At 38.1% G+C, this 21,495-nt stretch overlaps 1 protein-coding gene across 3 annotated transcripts in view; it reads left to right on the forward strand.

Annotated features, from left to right (window-relative positions):
• SEPTIN11 (septin 11) overlaps positions 1 to 21,495 on the forward strand; it is a 168,070-nt gene that overhangs the window by 131,564 nt on the left and 15,011 nt on the right. Inside the window, exons 8-10 of one of the 3 annotated variants that reach the window (XM_074228547.1) lie at positions 3,376 to 3,508; positions 6,173 to 6,360; positions 14,295 to 21,493. In XM_074228547.1, coding sequence (XP_074084648.1) covers positions 3,376 to 3,508; positions 6,173 to 6,360; positions 14,295 to 14,310 — 337 coding nt within the window. In that variant the 3' untranslated portion in view covers positions 14,311 to 21,493. Of the gene's footprint in view, positions 1 to 3,375; positions 3,509 to 6,172; positions 6,361 to 10,052; positions 13,860 to 14,294; positions 21,494 to 21,495 lie in introns of those variants that run through there. The other 2 variants (XM_074228546.1, XM_074228545.1) reach the window with 2 other exon arrangements.

The raw sequence follows: 21,495 nt of genomic DNA on the forward strand, positions 1-21,495 counted from the left end.
ACCACCAACATCCAGCAGAATCTAACCCTTGAATTCACTGGCATGTTAGAGATGTGATGACCAAGGCCCTTAACGGTTACTTCTCTATCTCTTAGTCTCCATAATAATAAAGGAGAGACTTTCATAAGTTCAAATAGTATTAAGAAAATAATATTCTGGGTGGATACATGTTTCTTCTTCCTTATTAAAATTTAAACATTTAATCATTGAACATACTTTTTATTTGCTTTGTTTCTATTGACTACTGTATTTACATAGCAAAGCTTCTACTCAGCTTTAGTGCTTTCATCAGGAATACTTAGAATACTAATAAAAGGCCTACTTTTCCAAACCCTATGGGAAAAATTGACCTTTTTCCCAGGTAAGTTATTCTTGGCTATATCATTTGCTTTTTTGAACATTTTATTCCAGGCTCTTCTCTCCTTTAGAATGGTAACTGATAGGTCTTGTGTAATTCTGTGCTTTTGTACTGGAACTCTTTCTTATGTCTGCTTGCTTCATTTTTTTTTCTTTGACCTGGAAACTACTAGTCTAGTTTTCATTTAGTGAATTCTTTTAGGATAAAATTGGTAGAATCTTTTTTTTTTACTTTCCCTAGAGATATAATCAGGTTGGGAATGATCCCATGGTTGTTTTGTTGTAATTGGTGGAGTTAATTAGAGCAGATGACATTTACAAAAAGACAGTTTTTCTCTTTCTTTCTGGAGTCTCTATGGGGAGTAGAGGGGCAACAGAACTTCCCAGAAATCTGATTCAGAACTTTGGCTTCCTAAGACTGTCAGGAGTCAAGCTGCTGCCTTGAAGGAGTCTGGGTCATGGAATGGGTTGGCTTCAAAACTGCAATATAGAATAAAGATTTAACCCTCTTAGAAAGATAGACAGTGTGGATTAGATAAACCCAGCATGGAATTAGACAAAATTCAGAAGCTGTCTTGTAATATCTACCCTGGGGCTGGAGGAGGATGATGGCTGCAGCTCTTTCTGACTCTCTTGCTTTTGTCTTGCAGTTTGTGTACATTCAGCTTCATTAAATATTTGATATGCATAAAGCACTCTAATATAATTTCCCAACCCCTTGACACATATTTCTTTTTATCTTCATAAAAAACCGATGAAATGTGTACTCATCTTATCTTTGAAATTCTATTTCTGTGTCTCCTTAGGATTGCTGAAAGATGAAATGTAAGAAAACAGAGGGATGGACCAAAAAGTATCGGCCAATTTCTTTTTTAAACAACAGAAGTTTTATATAGGACATAGAGATTTTATTATTAATACATTTTTTTTATTGAACTAAATTCAAACTAGAGATGGATCTAGAGGGGTTTTGTGGAGTTGATTGTTTCTTGTTCAGTCTTTCCTTTAAATAAGAAGTCACTTCATCTCAACTACTTGTGTTCTTTTAGTATAAAGTAAATATGAGGAATTTATTCAAGGTTAACAGAATTCATTCTAATTGTTTTTTTAGCTTCCCTGAGATTCCCTCATCCTGAAATCTTCTACTTTCTCCCATTTGACATTTTTCTTGTATAATCAAGAACCTTTTTTTTAAATGTATATTTTCATGGGGCTTAGATTTAAGTCCTTATAGGTCATCAAATCCAACCTTCATTTTACACATAAGGAAATAAGGTACAAAGACTAAGTGACTTATCTGTCCTATATGGCAGATACCACACACCATACTCCTTGGTGCCAAAGTTCTTCAAGCAGATATTTAGGGCATTTGAGAGTCCAACCTTAGGGATTTGAGAAGCCTTGGCATAGGTAGCCCTGGAGGAAAAGCTTAGTGCAGGCAAAAACAAAAAAAATACCCATCAATATGGAAGAGTTGGGGCAGCTAGGTGGCACAAGGGATAGAGATCACTGGCACTGGAGTCAGGATTACCTGAGTTCAAATCTGGCTTCAGACACTTAATCATTACCTAGCTGTGTGACCTTGGGCAAGCCACTTAACCCCACTGCCTTGCAAAAAAAAAAAAAAATGGAAGAGAGTGAAAAAAGCAAGCAATGTGATGGTTCCCAGGACTATAGAATTAGTGTGATGTGTATTGTTGGAATAGGTTAGAAGTGGATTTTTAATGAGAAAACTGGCAGTAGATTATGTAGCCCAGGGGATTGCTCTTTTGTAGTCTGGGATTCAGAATTTCAAGGACAAAGAGATAGAAGGCATGTGAGTTCAGACAGATGAGTAAAAATATTCTCCATTTGGTTTTGCTTCATGGTTTCCCTGTCTCAATATTCGCTTAGAATATGGTGCTCTGAGTTCCAGGAGTACATATGACCTCAAGACTAGCTCCTTCCCTCACCCTCATGCTCCTCCCCCACCATCAATTCTTCCTTTGCTCAGTCTGACTTATTAAGAAATGAATGGTCTTTCTGTCCAAGGGCCCTCCTTTTTTTACATGTACTCTTTTTTTTTAAGGTTTTTGCAAGGCAAATGGGGGTTAAGTGCCCGATGCCACACAGCTAGGGAATGATTAAGTGTCTGAGACCGGATTTGAACCCAGGTATTCCTGACTCCAGGACCGGTGCTTTATCCACTACACCACCTAGCCGCCCCTACATGTACTCTTGATGCTATTCCTTACCACTTTCTCCAGCAAATTGCTCCCATCCTCATTCTTTAATCTCTGGCTATCTATTGATTCTTTCCCTGGTCCTTTCCTTTTTCTAGAATTTCATATAGACAGCTGCCCTTCTGTTTTTGTAATTAATTAGATCATGGGGATTAGGTTAAGGATTGAACCCTGTAATTACATGGGTATAAAGAACACACAGTTGGGAAAGCTCCCTATTAATCATTTTCACACCTTCCTGGAAACTTAAGAGAATTTCCTAAAATAATGAGAGTTAAGTTTCCCAGATTCACTTGCACTCAGATCTTCCTGGCTCTAAGGACAGGTTTTTCTATACTTCATCACAGCTGCTTCTAAGGATTCCTGTCTTATCTATTTTTAAAATGAGATTTGGGAAACACTATTCTTTTTTGTTTTTGTTTTGTTTTGTAGGACAATGGGGTTGTTAATTTGCCCAAAGTCACACAGCTAGGTAATTATTATTAAGTGTCTGAAGCCGCATTTGAACTCGGCTCCTCCTGACTCCAGTGCTAGTGCTCTGTCAACTGTGCCACCTAGTTGCCCCAATCCTGTTCTTCTTGATGTGAAGATCTGAGACATCTGAATATTCTTAGCAAATTTACAGACTGTCTTTTTGATTAGTTTTAAGGCTCATGTCTTCTAACTTGGGGTGGTCTCTACATGTTTAACCTTTATCTTCTGACCTCACTCCTCAAGGTTCTACAAGGGACAGGTCCAATAGCTCCTTATGCACCAATCATCACGTTGTCCTCATTTTCTGTTTTTTTTTTAACAGCCTTCAGGAGACATATGAAGCAAAGAGAAATGAATTCTTGGGAGAACTTCAGAAGAAAGAGGAAGAAATGAGACAAATGTTTGTCATGAGGGTGAAAGAAAAAGAAGCTGAACTTAAAGAAGCAGAAAAAGATGTGAGCAGTCACTTTTTTTTTTAATGATTCCCCTCATGGTACCATGTATTTTCAGTCTGTGATTTTTTTGTTTTGGGTTTTTTTTTGCAAGGCAATGGGGTTAAGTGACTTGCCCAAGCTCACACAGCTAGGTAATTATTAAGTGTCTGAGGCTGGATTTGAACTCAGGTACTCTTGACTCCAGGGTCAGCGATCTATCCCCTGCACCACCCTGTCACCCCTTGTAGGGTTGTTTTTTGAGGACTTTTTCAGGCACTTGAACTTTACAACTGCAAGAGGCGTGATGGACAGGCATTATTGTTCCCATTTGACAGATAAGTTTACTGAAACCCCAGATAGTTAAATGAATCACCCAAGGTCACACCTGGCAGTTAGCATCATGGCTGGGAAAAAGTACTTAAGTCTCCTGACCTCTAATCCACCGTATTTTCTGGTGACTCGGGAAAATGAATGCCTATTTTCACTAACAGTCTATATCCTTCAAGTACCAGGGTCTCATTTATTAGCACTGGGAAACTCCAGGCTCTTAGGGTCCTATAACTGACTTGAGCAGTATCTGTTACCACAGGGCAAAAGTCATGGAAGGATGCTAGGCTTTTCTTCAGGAGCTCACAAATGGGAATTGCGCATGTTGGAATCTTGCTTCTTGATTCCAAGAGAGCTTCCTGCTTGTCGAGAGCTAGCTCTTGAATTCTTAACTAGCACTTCTGTATACAAAGGGAAGTGAACAAGTATTGAAAGAGGACCAGTTGGAGAAGCAGGAGGCTTGGATCTAGTCCTCCCCTCTGTCAAATGACTGGTTTTTTTGGCCTTATTTCTCATCAAAATGAAAGTTTCGACCAAGAAAATTTCTGAGACTTGAAATGAATTCAGCACTTTTCCCCCTTAATAAAAGTGAGATTTTTTGTTTTTTTTTTAATTAAAGATATTATTTGAGTTTTACAATTTTCTCCCAATCTTGCTTCCCTCCCCCCACCCCCACCCCACAGATAGCACTCCATCAGTCTTTACTTTGTTTCTATGTTGTACCTTGATCCAAATTGGGTGTGATGAGAGAGAAATCATATCCTTAAAGAGAACAGAATTCTCAGAGATGACCAGATCAGACAATAAGTTATCTGGGTTTTTTTTTTCCAAATTAAAGGGAATAGTCCTTGTACTTTGTTCAAACTCCACAGCTCCTTATCTGGATACAGATGGTACTCTCCTTTGCAGACAGCCCAAAATTGTTCCCACTTGTTGCACTGATGGAATGAGCAAGTCCTTCAAGGTTGAACATCACTCCCATGTTGCTGTTAGGGTATACAGTGTTTTTCTGGTTCTGCTCATCTCACTCAGCATCAGTTCATGCAAATCCCTCCAGGTTTCTCTGAAATCCCATCCCTCCTGGTTTCTAATAGAACAATAGTGTTCCATGACATACATATACCACAGTTTGCTAAGCCATTCCCCAATTGAAGGACATTTACTGGATTTCCAGTTCTTTGCCACCACAAAAAAGGGCTGCTATAAATATTTTTGTACAAGTAATGTTTTTACCCTTTTTCCTCATCTCTTCAGGGTATAGACCCAGTAGTGGTATTGCTGGGTCAATATAATATAATTAACATATTATAAATTAAATACTTAAAATATTATATATAATAAAATACATATTATGTATATAATTAACAATATATAAATAATATATAACAAATTAAATGATAAATAGTTAACACCTGACAGTGGTAATCCAGACTCCAAAGATGTCCAAGAAGGGCAAACCCAAAGACACTTTATGCAAACCATTCCCCATTTGACACTTCTAGTTGTTTTCCTGACATCAAGTTTCACACATTCACACATTTGCAATCTCCACACATTATTCTTGGTTAAGTCCTCCCAGGTCAAAGAGAATCACTCTAAGCCTTCTTCCTTATGAGGGTCCTTCCCACATCCAACCATCACTTTATCCAAGCTAAAAATGTCCTATGCCTTTTGTTGATCCTCCTAAAACAAGAAGTCGATGCTCTTCATCCTCCAGATGGCCCTCTACTGGACACATTATAATTTTACCCATATGAGCTCTGACAAGGGGAGAGCACAGCGAGATCATCACCTGTCTATTCCTGTCCTAATGAAGTCCCAAAGGAACACTGGCCATTTTTGGCTCTCATATTGTACTGCTGACTTGTGGAGCTTGTGTTCTATTATAATCCCCATATTCTTTTCAGAATAAACTCTTGTGCCTCTTTCAACTTCTGTTTGTAAAGTTGATTTTTTTTTGTGCCCAAGTGATAGACTTTCTCCCTATTAAATTTCATCTTATTAGATTCACTGCAGTCCTCTAGCTATCAAAATCCTTTTGAATCCTGTGTCTTTCTGTGTCTCATCTAGCTTCTATACTTGGTATCATTTGCAAATCTGATGAGCAAGTCATGAATACCTTCATCCAGAGCACTGATAAATATTTTAAATAGCATAGAACCAAATGTGATTTAAGGGAAAAAAATGTCTTTGATTTTCCAAGGATGCTCTTTAACTTCTCATATAAATATAATATAAACTTCTCATATAAATAAAATGAACACATATATGAAAACCAAACCTTTAATAAATAGGAGAACCAAACTTGGTTCTCTTTCCCCCCCACACTCATTATTGTCTCTCTCCTTTCTCGTTCAGCTCCATGAAAAGTTTGATCTTCTGAAGCGAACACACCAGGAAGAGAAGAAGAAAGTAGAAGACAAGAAGAAGGAGCTTGAGGAGGAAGTCAACAACTTTCAGAAGAAGAAAGCAGCAGCTCAGCTCTTACAGTCCCAGGCGCAGCAAGCTGGTGCCCAACAAACCAAGAAAGACAAAGACAAGAAAAAGTAAGCAGGGTCACCCCCCAGCCTTCTGGGGCTAGTCCAGTTTCCTTTCCTTTGCATGTCTGTACTTGGCTTTTGTCTTATTTTCAGACTGGAAGCTGATATTTTGATCAGTCTGCCTAAAGAAAGTACTTTGTCTTTGGAGCAGGGAAGACAAATCAAGGTTTTTACATTTTTTTAGGGTCCATAAAATTAATTTATGAAATCTGTGCTCTGCAACAGAAACTTCACATCAACTTTACAATACTCTGGAATGACGTTCAATGTTCTGTCTTTAACAACAACAACAAAATATCTGGTGACTGTCTTTATAACGAACATTCTAAAAATCATGATTGCTACTATTATTTTCTTATTTTTATTCATGCAGTTCTCAATAAGCTAATCACTGCAGATATATTACTGCCTGTTAGAGATGTTGGGCAAAATTTTCAGAGGAGCAACTTGTTCTCTCAATTCAGAGTGTTATATTGTTCTATTTTTAAAGCTAGATAAAAATATAATATAGCTTTAATTTGTTAAAGGGGCCTAATTCTGCTCTTGGGTTGTTGGATACCTTAGGAGGACTCATTATAATAAGTATGTAGGAAATGGCCCCCATCCATGTGATGATTTGGGTCTTCCCTGAAAACCAACTAACTGATTTAACCTTGGATGAAGACTAAATTAATAAATCCAGTATTATGATTGAAAGTTGGCATTGCAGTGACCATGGCAAATGCCAGGAGACTTGATGAGCCATAGATAATGAAAATAATTGGGTCCGTGACTGGTAGGTACCTTTTGTGAAATGAGAACTGGTACCAGAGCTTCAGCTCTGCTGGTCCACATCCCAGCACACAACTGTGCTTTTAGGAGAACCTCAATGAAGTTGTTTTAGCCCATAACCAATGATTTTTTTTTTAAGGCCAAGACTCAATGTGGGAAAGCATTGCCCTCTTACCAACAGTTTAAAAGGGGACAGAGTTTCTTTCAGTTATACCAACTACAGGAAGATGTGTATCGACAGCAAAGCTGAGCTTACTAAAACTGGGAACCTTAGACTTTGCTAGTTTGTCTGTGGCTAAAAAAGACAAAGGCAGAGTTATATCACAACACAATGGATGAACCCAATGCAATGGAATGGATATTCATATTCAGGACTGTACATTAAAACTGACTTTGTATTTTCATGCTCTGAGCAAACAGAAATGGTACAAAGAGAATAAGGGAGAAATGGAAAGATAGGATATCTGAGACACTGTAGAAAAGAGGGGGGGTGGGAGTGGCTAGTGGGTTTGTGTGTCTCTGGATGTGTGTGTGTGTGTGTGTGTGTGTGTGTGTGTGTTTGTGTGTGTGTATGTATGTATGTGGATGTGAGGATGGTAGAGATGTGTTTGTGTTTATGGGGGCCATGACAATGTGCCAGAGCTCTGCTGACAGAACAATCCAAAGGACTGACTGTTTTTGGTGCCATTCATCTCAGGAGTGAAAACGATTTTTAAGCAAATTTTAATCCACTCCAAGCAAACACATTGCTTTTGAGCATAAGGGGTGGTGTAGCTAATGGAGATGGCTTCCGGTTGAAAATACAACTCTTCCAATGAGATAAATAACTTGGATGTTCCAGCTTAACCTATGAGAAGGGACATGTATGTTGATTGATATGTGTGTATGTATGTTGGAGAGCAAATGGAGAGAGGCAGCCTGCTGATGCTAAAAAATTCCCAATTTGAGGTTGATATTTTTGTTTGTTTTGCCCCTGAAGCACTTTTAAGTGCATAAAGAGCTGTTTTAAATAATAATTTAAAACAAAGAATATGCATCGAATATATGTTTTAAATATGAATTTAAATACAAAGACCAGCAGTGTGAAAAGAGCTTCTTCATTTTCAATGTACTTTGGTGTGCCTTCAAGCAATAAAAATTCCAAAAGCTAAACAGTATTGTGCCTCCATTTAAAAAAAATTCCATTCAGGAGTAAACTTTACAATATATGGAGAACACTTCCTAACCTATGTGCACAATGCATTATTAGGGGAGTTTCTTCCCCTCCCATTGACCCTAACAATTTAGAATTTTTTTTCCTTTAATGATTATGTAAAGTATATAATATAGCATTCTTTTCCCTTTCACCGCTTATAGATTCTAATTTAGAATTAGTATAAAATGAACTAATTTAGCTTACAAGCATGTTAGTAATAGATCTCACTGGTCTTCATGTGCTTAGCATCTTTTTCATTTTGATAAAGTGATCGCCAGGAGAAGCCTGAACCATGGGGGAGAAAAGAACAGAACAAAAATCAGTGCTAAATCATTACCAGTGGCTACAGCCATTTGGAGACTTTGAAAGGCTGTCAGTGGGGGTAAATGCTTTAAAACTCAGCCAATTCTAGAGTGCCCACTCTTGCCAAGGACTAGCTAGCTTTGTTTTAAATAACCAAAAAAAAAATAATGATTTTTTTGTAGACTGTGCTCCATGTTATAGCCTGTCTTGGTTTTTCTAAAAGTTTTTAATTTTGTTTTTCTACTCTAATGAAATGCTCCCTTTTTGTGTAGGTAAGGCTTTTTTTACTTCTTCTCTGTAACTGTAGTGGCATGACAACTTAACATTCTGTAAGATTATTGCAAAAGTAGAACTAATCTGGGCACTGCCATTAGCTGGATCCCACACCATCCCCAGGTATGGGCTCCCATTTCTGTTTGCCGCTGAACGGCCAGTGATAAGCATTATCTACATGCAGGATCATGGAACAGAGACCTCTCTATTCCTTAATGGAACAGCGAGAATATAGCCCTCAGCAGGCTTGAACCGATTAGCATGGATCCCAGAATCAGGTTTTTTAAATCTCTCTTGAAACCTAGTCTTGTGGTGATGATTTTGGAGAACCATACTATATGACAGCCTGCAATTCACATTTGTAAAAATAATTGTTAAGGAATAAGGATGCATGCTTTGATCTGTCTAAAAAAAAATGGAAACTTTCCCAATGTGCATTTTAAGTTTTGCATTGCTTCATACTTAAACGTGGATGAAAGCTCTTGGCATTGCTGTAACTATAACATGACCAGTGATCATCTTTTTTTCCCTTTCCCTGAGGGAAAAAAAGTTTGTGTGGATGTATGTATGTGTGTGTGTATGTGTGTGTGTGTGTGCGTGTGTGTTCACAATAGATTAATAGCATGCTTTCCCCTTGTGTCTATTCCTGTCTATGTTTTCCTCATCCCTACGTCTATGGTATTAGACCTTTCCCATAAGTAATGCTGCCATCTTAAGACAGTTATTATGCCTTTGTCCTTTTGACTTTTTTGGTGGGCCTTGAGAGTGTTGCTTATGTGGGGTACACAGTTGTTACTATCAAAGATTCCTTTTAGAATAGATCAGGGGTCCTCTTACAGTCATTTGAGAAAATGTTGAGCAGAAGAACTTGTAACAAAATTTGTAGCAAATTCAGCAAGTCGTTGGTGAAGTCTTAAGCTTCATGCAAATGAAAACTAACCATGTGTTTTTTCATTTTTTTTAATTTTGCTTTTGCCTGTCACATAGAATAGACTACTCAAATTTTGACCATTTTAATTTCTGTCGAATCCATCATTGTTGCATGAGCAGCCACCATCGCTCTGACGCTGGTGTTTGCGCTCCTAACTTTCTTTTTTAGTTCCCTTTTGGTTTTATTATTATTTCTAACTTTTTTGTTTTGTTTTTTAACTTGCAGTGCAAGCTTCACATAAAGCCTGGCAAGCCAAGGATGTTCCCGCATTCACCTGCTTTTGCAGTAACGTGTCCCTGCCATCTGTGTTGTTTTTTTTCTTTTATCCACTCTCCCCCCCCCCCCCCCCCCTCCCCCCCCCCCCCCCCCAAGCACCAATAACTCTTTTAACTCATTTCACTGGAGGCGGGTGGTGGGAGAAGGTAGAAAAGGGAAATGATGGTAACTGCTATGTTCACCTGGATTTCGTCTCTGGAAAGCCTTTTATGTCAATTCAGAACAGTCACAGTTGAGCACGCCTGTTACTTGTATGTTGCTTTGGAGTGAATGGGAAAGTAGTGTGTACATTCAGTGCCATTGTGTCTGACACGGAAACTGTTCTCACCGCCTGGCCAGCCGACCTCAAACCTGAATGACCACGAGAGCTAGCATTTCCTGGACTTGTCCCCAGGATGGCCTGCTGCCCCATCTACTCGGCCTCTTATTTTTCACATCTCCTCTTAAGCCCAGTAGCTTTTTGCTTAGACAATATGATGGGTAAACAAAGCATGATTGGGATTGAATTGTTCATGGTAATGCAGGTTTCTTGTCAGGCTCCCCAGGGAAGAGAGAGCTTCATTTTGTTGTTTTTAAATTGAAGCCGGATCCATGATTCACAAACATCCGGAAGGGTTCAGGGAGAGTTACTCCAAGGTCTTTGAGCACATAACACTCTCTCACCAGCACACTCTAGTTTTTCAGGGAAAATTAGAAATAGATGAACATATACCATCTTGCAGTGAATGAACATAACAGGATTGAAAGAGTTTCCCCATCTTTCAGCTTAATATAATGAACCTCTTCTCCAATATTTGAATGTCTTCCATGGGAAGATCAATATTATCTCCTAGTGGCAGAAAAGCCCTAACTTCTTGTGCTACTGTATCTATCTACAAGACTTTTCAACAACCACCACAAATTTGTTTTCCGCAGGCACTTCAGTATTATTCCAGAAAAAACCCTCTAGGATTAACTCTTTAGCCTTTGGACTTCCATATTTCAGTGGACCTTGTGACCTACGCACTAGAGCTGTAGGGCCAAGGAAAAGTCAACCTGACTCAACAAATGAAAACTCAACTTTGCTTCCAACTAGCTTCTCTGCCCAATTCTCCATTTGAACCACTTGGCTGTCAAGACAAAGAGAACAGATGCTTCTTGGAACCCATTTGGCTTTAGGGAAGTCCCCCTGCCCTCCCTATGCCTACAGTCACTCACACAAAACAGTGATAACTCTTAAGACCATAGAAGTAGTGCCAATGGGTCTTAAGCAGGGGAATCGAGAAACTGTAAATAAGCCAGTAGTCTTCCAGTCTTTAAATACATACTCTTCTGTCCTAATTGATATAAAAAACAAATTTAACTACTTAAGCTCTTTATTGTACTTTCAAACATCCCTACTCCCTGCCCTCCTCCCCACCCCATTACCCCCTCTGGATACATGAAATAAGTTCCCATGCTGATCTCCCTAACTTTCTGGTGTTGGGACATTCCAGCTTTCCCTTTGCTTCTAAGTAGTCTCCCGTTTCTCACTTTTACATTTAACACATTTCTTTGGAACTCAGATCTTCCACCTCTTCTTGTCTTTCCTCCTAGTGCCTTGCCAGGGTGGAATGGCTAGCTAGCATGTTTTGGTTAAACTGCCTCTCTAGTTTTTTGTTTAGCGTCCCATCTCTTTCCCATCCCCCCACCAACCAATTTTCATAGAACTTTTTAGGGCAAAGAAAATTTCTAGAAATTGATTTGGGGCCATAAAGGTAAAGCTCTCTTGGGAAACTATTTTGAAGCTCAAAAATAAATTACTAAGAATGTGAGCTTCAAATCTAGGAGAAGCAGCAGTAATGGACTGGCACAAAGACAGGTTTAATCCAATCTTCAAGGGGTGTTTCTGTAGTTCTAATATGAACTAAGCTATGGAGCAGCTGAATTCTAGGAATTTTTCTTGGCATGATGAAACCAGTTTCCTAACCATGGGCTACATTTTCTCATGCATTATTGTAAAAAACAAAACAAAACAAAAACTACCGCTTGTGTGACGTGCTTGCACCAGCTGCTTTGTGTGTGTGTCTTTTAAAATAGCCCTTTTTGTACCTCAGTATAGAAATGAAAATTTCTTAATTGCTTCCTTGTAATCAGTAAAGCCTTTTTTTAAAGATAGTTTAGCAGTGAAAAGGCATCCAATCTTAGCTATTTTGACTTTTTTTTTTTGGCCCAAAGCAATTAGATTGCATTAATAATCTCATTAGGTTTCTGGGGTTTTTTTTTTAAAGGATATTGTAATGTTGCCACTAACTTAATTTTTACTACCATCCTTCCCCCTGGCCCTCTTGAGCTTGTTACTGCTGCTCTTTTCTTTCTGTATTTATGCCTTTTTTCACAGTAGTCCTTGGCTCTGCACGGAATAAATGATACCCTCAAATCTAATTGGATGTACTTTCACCTCTGCATGTAAGTATGGGAACAAGAAGACTCTTTGACCTCTTCACCTTTAAAAAAATTAATGAGTGGGACAGATGGGATGGGGTTGGGAATCCGTTTCATCCTATTAACTTGAGCAGCATCAGAAAGATAGTCATCATCATTAATGCCTCAAAGCCGTTCCATGAACTTTGATTCCCTTGGAAATCAATGTGGAAGTCTTCAGTGGCTTGTTACGTGGTCAGACCACACAGGGAGCATGATCTGACATCACAAAGGGCTTTAGGTGGTACAATCTCTGCCACAGACAGTGACCTTTCCAGATACAGACTCCACTGAATGGTAGCTTCACTGTGACGTATCCCAGTGCCCCCTTATTGGATTCCTAGGGTGCTGGCAGCTAGCACTGACCACCATTTTGCCTCTGAACCAAGATTTTGCTCCCTCTAGGCCTTTGATGCCAAGAACTCAGTAGCAAGTGATTGGGAGAGTCACTCAAGGTGTAGCAATCCAAATTCTTTATTTCCATTTATAAAAACAGTAGACTGTGATGCCTGAACCAAGGGAGATGGAGACCTAGTGAATTAGTTTAGGGTACAAGTTAACCGTTTTGCTTCTTTCCCTGCTTTGTAATCTCACAAGCTGATGACATTTGCTTAACTTCACCCCCTTAAACCCCCATCAATCAGTAATAGGTCTGATTCCTTCACTTCCTCTCCTTCCCACCTCCCCCTTCACACACCCCCACCAAGTCAGGATTTTTCTGCTGTTACTTACTCAAGCCCACTTGTCTGTGTGATCCTACCAGTCCTGTCCATTCAAGTCACTTTGCCCTGCCATTCTTCCTCATCTGAAATAGTTACGTTTCCTAATCTAAGCATCACAGTTCCATTGGCAGGCCACCTGTGAGATGATTTGGCCAGCTAGTGGGATTTGGATCTCCAAAGCCTAAGCATATGAGATAATATGAAGGGAGGTTTTTTTTAATGAACTGAAAATAAAACTGTGAAGAGCAGTAGAACTGTTTCCTAATTTTTAAAAATATGCTGATATGCCTTAAATTGTAGCAGTAGAATTTTGCCACTTTGCTGTTTAAAAAAAATCAATGTTTTCCCAAACCTTGTATAACTTCCATTCAATGTTGATACATTGTTGATAGACATGTACACAGCATGTTAAACACTTGTAAGTCTTAAAAAAGAAAAACTAAACTTATTGTATTGATGTCAAACATTTCATTTTTGAAGTACTGATCACTTTACAATTTTGTTAGGTAGGGGGATAGTGGACAGGTGACCTATGCATAGATCTATAGTGCCAAGACATGAAGGGGGAAAATATATTTTTACCCAACCATTGTGTTTTGTGTGCCCTCTGTGATTTCTTTATATGCATTGTGTATCAAAATTGGAAAATGAGGTATGGGAATAGTCTTCATCCTTTCTTATCTTGTCTGGCTCATCTATTGTGACTATTTTGGCTTCATCAACTTCTCCAGAATATTGGCTTTCATGGTGTCCTAGACCTTGCACACCATCTCTGCTACCCTCCCTCCCCATTCCTGTTCCCTGCTCCCTGTGCTGACCACAATTCCTCACACCCCGCAGCCACTTTTCACGGCCACTGCATCCTCTTCCTTCCTAGTCCCTGACACTGCTAACTGAACCATACTACGGCCATGCTTGATGAAAATCCCGTTAATTGACAAACTTTCATTCCTTGACAGCTTAAAAAGTAGAGAAGCTACTTTTTAAAAGCATTTGTATCTGAACCTCTCTTTTTTCTCTTCTGTAGCTTCTTCTTTATGTAATCATCATGTTGACAAGCCCTACTCTCTCCTAATGGACAGTAGCGCATTAGAAGAGCAGGAGTTGTATGTACACACCTGTTGGGGAAGAGTTACCTCATTTCCACCATCGCCTTTCCTTTTATACTGTGGGTCAAATATCGCACTGCTGTGTCTATTTGTTGGTGTCTGCTTGCACACCACTGGTTACAGTGTGTACTCAACTAAATTATCACCTCCAAAACAAAAATTAAAGGAAAACAGTCAAGTGGAACACAACTTGGGCCGAGAACCACGGTATCACACTGAAATACTGCTTAAACTTGTTAATTGTATAGCGATGCTAGTCTGATAGTAAGAGGCTTGTAGACTGGGGAGTGTGCACCCAAAGGAGAAGCGGCCACAGACTAACAACACCCCTACAAACGTCAAAGATAATTCTCACTCTAGACCTGAGAGACCATAACCAGGCCTCTCAGATCAGGTGCTTAAATCCTGGGAAGCTTTCTTTTTTCTTTTGTTAGTTTTGGGGGTGGCTTGGTGTTTGGTTTGGGGTTTTTAAAACTGATAAAATATTGCATGAACAGAGATGCCTACCATTTTCTATATGAAGTATTGTATTGACAAAAATTTTATTTTTTCCTCTGGCGTTCTAAGAGAGTGAAATGGGCATCCTTCTTGTACATTCAAGACCCAATGATTACTGTATTTGATTTAAGAGTATTTTTATGGTACCTGGAACCCTGTAACAGGTTATTTGGGTGTTTTTTTCCTTTTAACTTCAAGTAAGTCACATGTGATTTCACAAACATGCTGTTCAAAGTCTTATATCAAAAGTGTCCATCTTTACATTCAACAGAAAGTGATGAATGAGTGCCAAAAGTTGTAAAGATGGGTGTGAGCTATTTATATTCCTTATTCTGCCACGTATCACAGGGCCCTTATGGGGGTATTGGATCATTGACTTATATTGGCCAGTTTTTAATTGAGTCTCAAGATGTAAGAGAAATGAGGTCCAAACACAGGCAATACCTAGGTTTACTGCAGCTAGGAAAGTGTGCCCTACTGTCATCTTGCCAGTCCATTCTTCCTCTGGTTCCAGAAGAGTAATCACTCAAGTTCCCACCTTAGGTTACCCTCATGAAAAACGCTCTTCCCTACTCCTGACTCCCACCCTCCCCTCTTCAACTTACTGCGTAAGCCTCTCTCACTTCTATCCTCTTATGAGATGGATTACATTTCTGCTTCTGTGTGATTCAGTTCACCTTTCAATGGAAAAAGTCACACCAATAGTTTACTAGCATTTTGTTTTCTGTTCTTCGGGACTCTTACTTCATTCTGGCTTCTTTGAGTGACCTGGATCCTAGAGGAACATTCCAAAGTTTCTTCTTACTAAGTCTGTAAGGGTGGATAAATCTATTTCAGGATACCAAAGTGTAGAGTGAATAGTTTTATTTAAAGTTTGAGATATATCATAACACATACATGCTGCTCTATCAAACCCACTGATGTCTAACATTGCTGTTGAAAACAGACCAGATGTAAGCCCCAGTTGCAGTGTGCCTTCCTTTGCAGGTGAACATTATTTTCAAGTTGCTTCTCTATCTTCATACTATTTGAGTCCCTGAATGGTTACTCAGAGCAATTAAATGAGTATACTAAAAAAAAGTCTTATTATAAACCTTGAATTTTGTATAAATAATAGGTTCATCTAAGCTAGAAAATTCCTTGTCATTATAAGGGCACAAGCTCCATTTGTCTATAATTGTTGTTCAGATCAAAGTCTCTTCCATGGGATATGATAGTTGACTGCAAGAGTAATTTGTTGGTTGAGGTCAGGGCCTAATAGAGTCCAGTTTGCAGTCACAAATCCATTTATGTGAAATAGTCTATTCCCCAAGTTCCTTGGCCTAACCTAGCTTCACTTAGAGGTTGACAAATTCCCTTGTTTTAAAACCTCTACAGAAAATGTGATCCTTGGGCGGCTAGGTGGCACAGTGGATAAAGCACCGGCCCTAGAGTCAGGAGTACCTGGGTTCAAATCCAGTCTCAGACATTTACTAATACCTAACTGTGTGGCCTTGGGCAAGCCACTTAACCCTATTTGCCTTGCAAAAATCTAAAAAAAAAAAGTTATCCTTTAAGAAATTTCTTTTCAGAGCATTTAGTAAACTATTATTCAAGTATCATACATAATTCATTCCTATGACTGACTAAACAATCAAATTAAGCCATCTTTTGTGACCACAAGAAGCCTCATATGATAAAAGTATAATACCAATGTTATCTATAATTACTCGGCTGAAACTAGCGTGAATACAAAACAGGTTTTAATGGCAAGTCACTTCAGTATACCATTAGGAGAGAAACTTTGCAGGTATCTAAATTTAATCATGATTCCCAAGTTATGCAAATTGTTGGACAGCCAGCTAATAATTATTAACCAAAACGTGTAAGATAATCTGCTCACAGTATTGCTTCCTTTGTACGTGGAGTTGAAGTAACCAACAACAGGTCACAATTATTCCTCAGCTACGTTTTAACTAAAAGTATTTTTTTTAGTCTGATCAGTCTGCTTCAGTGAAAAGATACTGGGTTCTCTTTTTTTTTAATGTATATCATGCTGTTGGCTCACTATCAGCAAAACTGTTGGGTATTTTTAAAAATAATTGCAAACTCAGTTTAAATAGTATCCTATCTGAAACTTTTATTCCCATTTATGTCAACTAATTAATGTTAACTCTCCAACGGGATTAGCAATGCTTCTTCACTTTGAACCATCTTGATGTCTCTGAATTCTTTGCCATGGTGTTCATACCTCTTTTGTGTTAAGACTTTTAGATTTAAATAATTTAAAACCAACTAGTGTTGGTTTTAGCATTTTTATTGGAGAATCCCTTGTGTTAAATTATTAGCATGATATTCAAAAAATTGGCATAGTGGAGGAAGGAGGGCTCTCTCAGACAATGGCTGCTTTTTTCCTCTTTCATTTACATCATTGCCTAATGAGAAGGGAGAGTAGCTAGGTGGTTTCTGCATGGATAGCACCAGCCTCGGAATCTGGAAGGCCTGAGTTCAAATCCAGCTTCAGGCAACTTACTATCTGTATGAGCCTGGGAACATCACTCTACCTTGTTTGCCTCAATTTCCTTATCTGTAAAATGGAGAAGGAAATAGGTAAATCACTCTTGTACCTTTATCAAGAAAACCCCAAATGAAGTCACAAAGTTGGACGAAGTTCATTCTCACTTTTCTCATTCTCTTAAAACACGGCGCTATTTATTCTTTTATGTGCCACAGAAAGCATTTTTAAAGAAAGGGATTAGAGACTAGGAATATCTAAGTATTTCCCCTCTTAATTTAACACTATCCAGTCAAGAACCCCTTCTGGGACCAAGAAGTCTGGTATTTATCCTAGGCTGCTAGGGTAGTTCAATTTTAAGGGTCAGGTGTTAGGGAGAGCCTTAGCCACATTTTTTTCACCACTTTCATAAATAAGGAGAATGTTGACATTAAAGATAATCTTTTTTTTTTTTTTTTGCTAAGTGTTCTTATCCTCCCTTATAGGATGATGGGAAACAAAAATTTGTGTATCCCCCTTTCCACATCTTCCAGGAAGTTGTCCAAAGAACATTTAGTAGCTTGTTTAGGAGGAAAGGAGGAGAAAGGGTACTTCAGAAATAAACTCTTACACTGGGATCTCTCTGGCCCACGCAAGTAACCAAATCATAAAATTCTGGAAGTATACATCACAACAAAAGGGGTCATGCCAGGCAAGAGGGCCAGATAAAGGTTTCAGTTGAAGGGAAGTACGTAAGTTAATGTTACACATCTCCACCTTCCATGAACATTGCTTTAGTCTTTATTCAAGATCACTTCAAAATAAAATAAGGTTATTTTGTTGGATTACAAATGGTACATTTCTACATAAAAGTATAAAAATTCTTATTTGTGCAGCTTTGATTTTCTCCGATTTGGAACCCTGGGCTAAAGACAGCAGCCAGTTTTTGCCAGCTTTTGGCTATCAATACCATAGTTTCCTAAACCTTAGTAAACAAACTAATACCCTGTTGTCCTCGCTTTGGGAAAAAAGATAGCTTCTGTTCAGTACTTCCATCTGCCTCAGGCAGTGTTAAGAAAACAAGCAAATTAGGGGGCAGCTAGGTGGCACAGTGAATAGTGGACTGTCCCTGGAGTCAGGAGGATCAGAGTTAAATGCTTTTTCAGATAATAATTAGCTGTGTGTCCCTGGGCAAGTCATTTAACCCTATTGCTTTGCCAGAAAAAAAGAAAACAAGCAATAGGCATTCACTTTTAAGGTTAAAGGGTTAAAAAAAAGCTGACCCTGGTGCCTGGCCGATGTATTAGGCAACCAGAGATATTGTTCAGAACGGCTTCACCTTATTTTCTACAAAAACTGACCTTGCCAAAATGGTATTTGACAAGAATGCCTCTTTGGACAGTCTTGCTGAAGACCTTACTGACTTGCCTGCTCACTAGTTACTTAAATAGAAACTTTCTTGTTGGTCAACAAACCGAAGTAGAATGGTAGGTTTCAGGGAGCCAACAACAGTGCTGTTTTCTATGCCTTCAGTTCCCCAAATTCAGGTTCTAGGTCTAGCCTAATTCCTAAAGCAGATGGCTGTTCATTCACTGGGGGAAGCTTTAAGTGGACAAGGAGAAAGCAGTTTTCTGCCTTCTAGCTTCCTTAACCACGACAGGCCAGAAGTTGAAATTTGCCTAGGAGTTCAAGGGTCACTTTTGTAAGCTGTATTAGTCATAAGTGAAATTTTCTATTTGCATGGACTATTCAGAGGTGTTACTTACATTTTGAATGCAGTTTGGAAATCCCTAGACAAAATGTAAGATATTATTAGATCTATCCATTTTTGGACTATCTCCTTTTCAAAGAAACTTGCCAACTTATTCTTCTCTACTCTGAGGATTACTGAAAAACAAAAACTTGGACCATATCAGAGAACTTTCCACTGTCATCATGGCATATTCCAATATGCCAATATTGGTATAAAGAACTTTTCTTAAAAGATTTAATAAATGTTCAAAATTCTTTCACATCATCTCAACAGAGAAGTGCTTTATTCTGGTGAGAAGACACTGGATGACAATACATGCCACTAATTATTTCTTCCACAAGGAGGAGCTAGAATCTTAATTCTAATTCGGTTACAAGTTTCTCTGGTTTATATGAAACAAAAAAAATGAAAAAATAATGGTTTGGAAATATATTCCCAAGAAATCACACAGAAGACATGGAACAAATTAATTGCTAATTTCAACTTAAAACTTCATGATTCATTTGCTAATGGAAGACTGTAGATTAGTTTAGAGAATATGTCTGAACCTATGGATTAAGTAGTATTTTTGAAAATTTGGGTAAGCCTAGGAATAATAAAGGGTGGTGACTGCCTTAACTAGATAGAGAAGTTTGCTAATTATAACCCTTTTTAGATTTGACCAGATGTCTGTATTTGTGAATGAAACAAAGAGTTACCAGGGCGAAGCTGAAAGATGAGCCAGTACCCCTTGGCCATATAGCTTTAAAATGTGTATTATCTGATCCAATATAGAATGCCCAAAGATTAGGAAGGAGAATATTCAAGGATGCCACACAAACACATGGTAAAACTAGCACTGAAAAATTGAAAACTGTAAGGGAAGGAATTCGTTATCCAATAAAACCTTATCAAAGATTTAGAGTTACATTTTACATCATAGGCCATAATAAATTCCAAATGAATTATCAAAAAAAACCCCATTTTTTTCAGAATTTAGAATGCTCCATAACATAGAAAGGAGTATTTTAGCTACTCAACACAGAAAAAATGATAGGAGATAATTATGTTGTTTCACAAAGTCAAAAGCAATGCATTCAGAATGAAAGAAAAGACTGAAAATAAACTGTTTTCTGCTAGAAAGCAAATATCCAAATTTTAAAGGAAATGATATAAATTTCAAACACTAATATTCATTCCCTGATGATCCAAGGTTATGAAAAGGCCTGGGGAAATGTATGAATGAAGCAAATGAAGAAGGCAGAAATCAACTATATAAAAACTAAAAATCTAGAAAAGTATAGTTTTTTTTGTCATATTATTGAACATTATGCAAGCCTTACTGTTATTACTGTTAAAGTTTTAAATTTTAAAATAAAAAAATGACTTACTCTAATATAAGGGGGAGGGGAACTTCTCAATGAAATAAATTTCTAAAGTCAGTTTTCTAAGTGTCCCCTACTACACACCAACTACCAAATTATTAAACCTGATTCTATATATGAGGGAGAAGAGGAGGAAGAGAACTGAAAGAGGTTAACAAAAATTTGTTTTAATGCTGGTATAAATAGCTTCAATGAGAACTTTAAAAATCTTAGTATTATTCAGTGGTTAAAAAAGGACAATGGATAATTTTAAATTAAATATATTCAACAAATCTAAGAGTATACTTTTAAAATTTTATATCAGCCATTGCCTTATTTCTATTTTTTAAACAGATTTGCAAGAAAAAAATAAAAATATATTACCTGTTACCTAGCTAATGGTTTTTAAAAAAATGAATACAAAAATAATTCATAAAAGACAGCATTTACACAAATCTACTTAAGAAACCTCTACCAGATACATTTATTTTTAATTATGAACAATACTTTTGAACCACCCTCTCATACCAAAGGGCAGTTGACGTATCCCAAGACTGGGAAGGAAAGAAGTTTGGCGAAGAGCTGATGCCTCTGGCTTCTATGTTCACCTTGCCTATCTCTCCTCATTTTCCAGGATGTTCACGAGTTACTACTCTTCACTATGTCTAAGACAAGAAAGGACTGAGCCTCAATGTAACACAACAAATTTTCCCATAGAAACAATGGGATGGGTACAGGGGGCAGTACAGTCTAGAGTACAACGATGGTCTTGGTATCAGGAGAGATGGGGGGTTCAGGTCTCACCCTCAAACATTTCCTAGTTGTGTGACCAGTCAATTCATCTCAGCCCCCCCGAGTTTCCTCATTTGCAAAATAGAGACTGATACTATCAGTACTTACCTCCCAGGACTACTGAGAAGACCAAATTATGAAGGTGCTGTGGTCATTATTATATAATTAATATAGTTAACCATTATAAGCTTACTAGGAATTTATGAAATCCTGGAAAACCAGTCTACAACTTTGTATCTATGTGAAAATGCATTCTGTGT

The sequence above is a fragment of the Macrotis lagotis genome, chromosome 3 (assembly GCF_037893015.1).
Source record: "Macrotis lagotis isolate mMagLag1 chromosome 3, bilby.v1.9.chrom.fasta, whole genome shotgun sequence".
Lineage (NCBI taxonomy): Eukaryota > Metazoa > Chordata > Mammalia > Peramelemorphia > Peramelidae > Macrotis > Macrotis lagotis.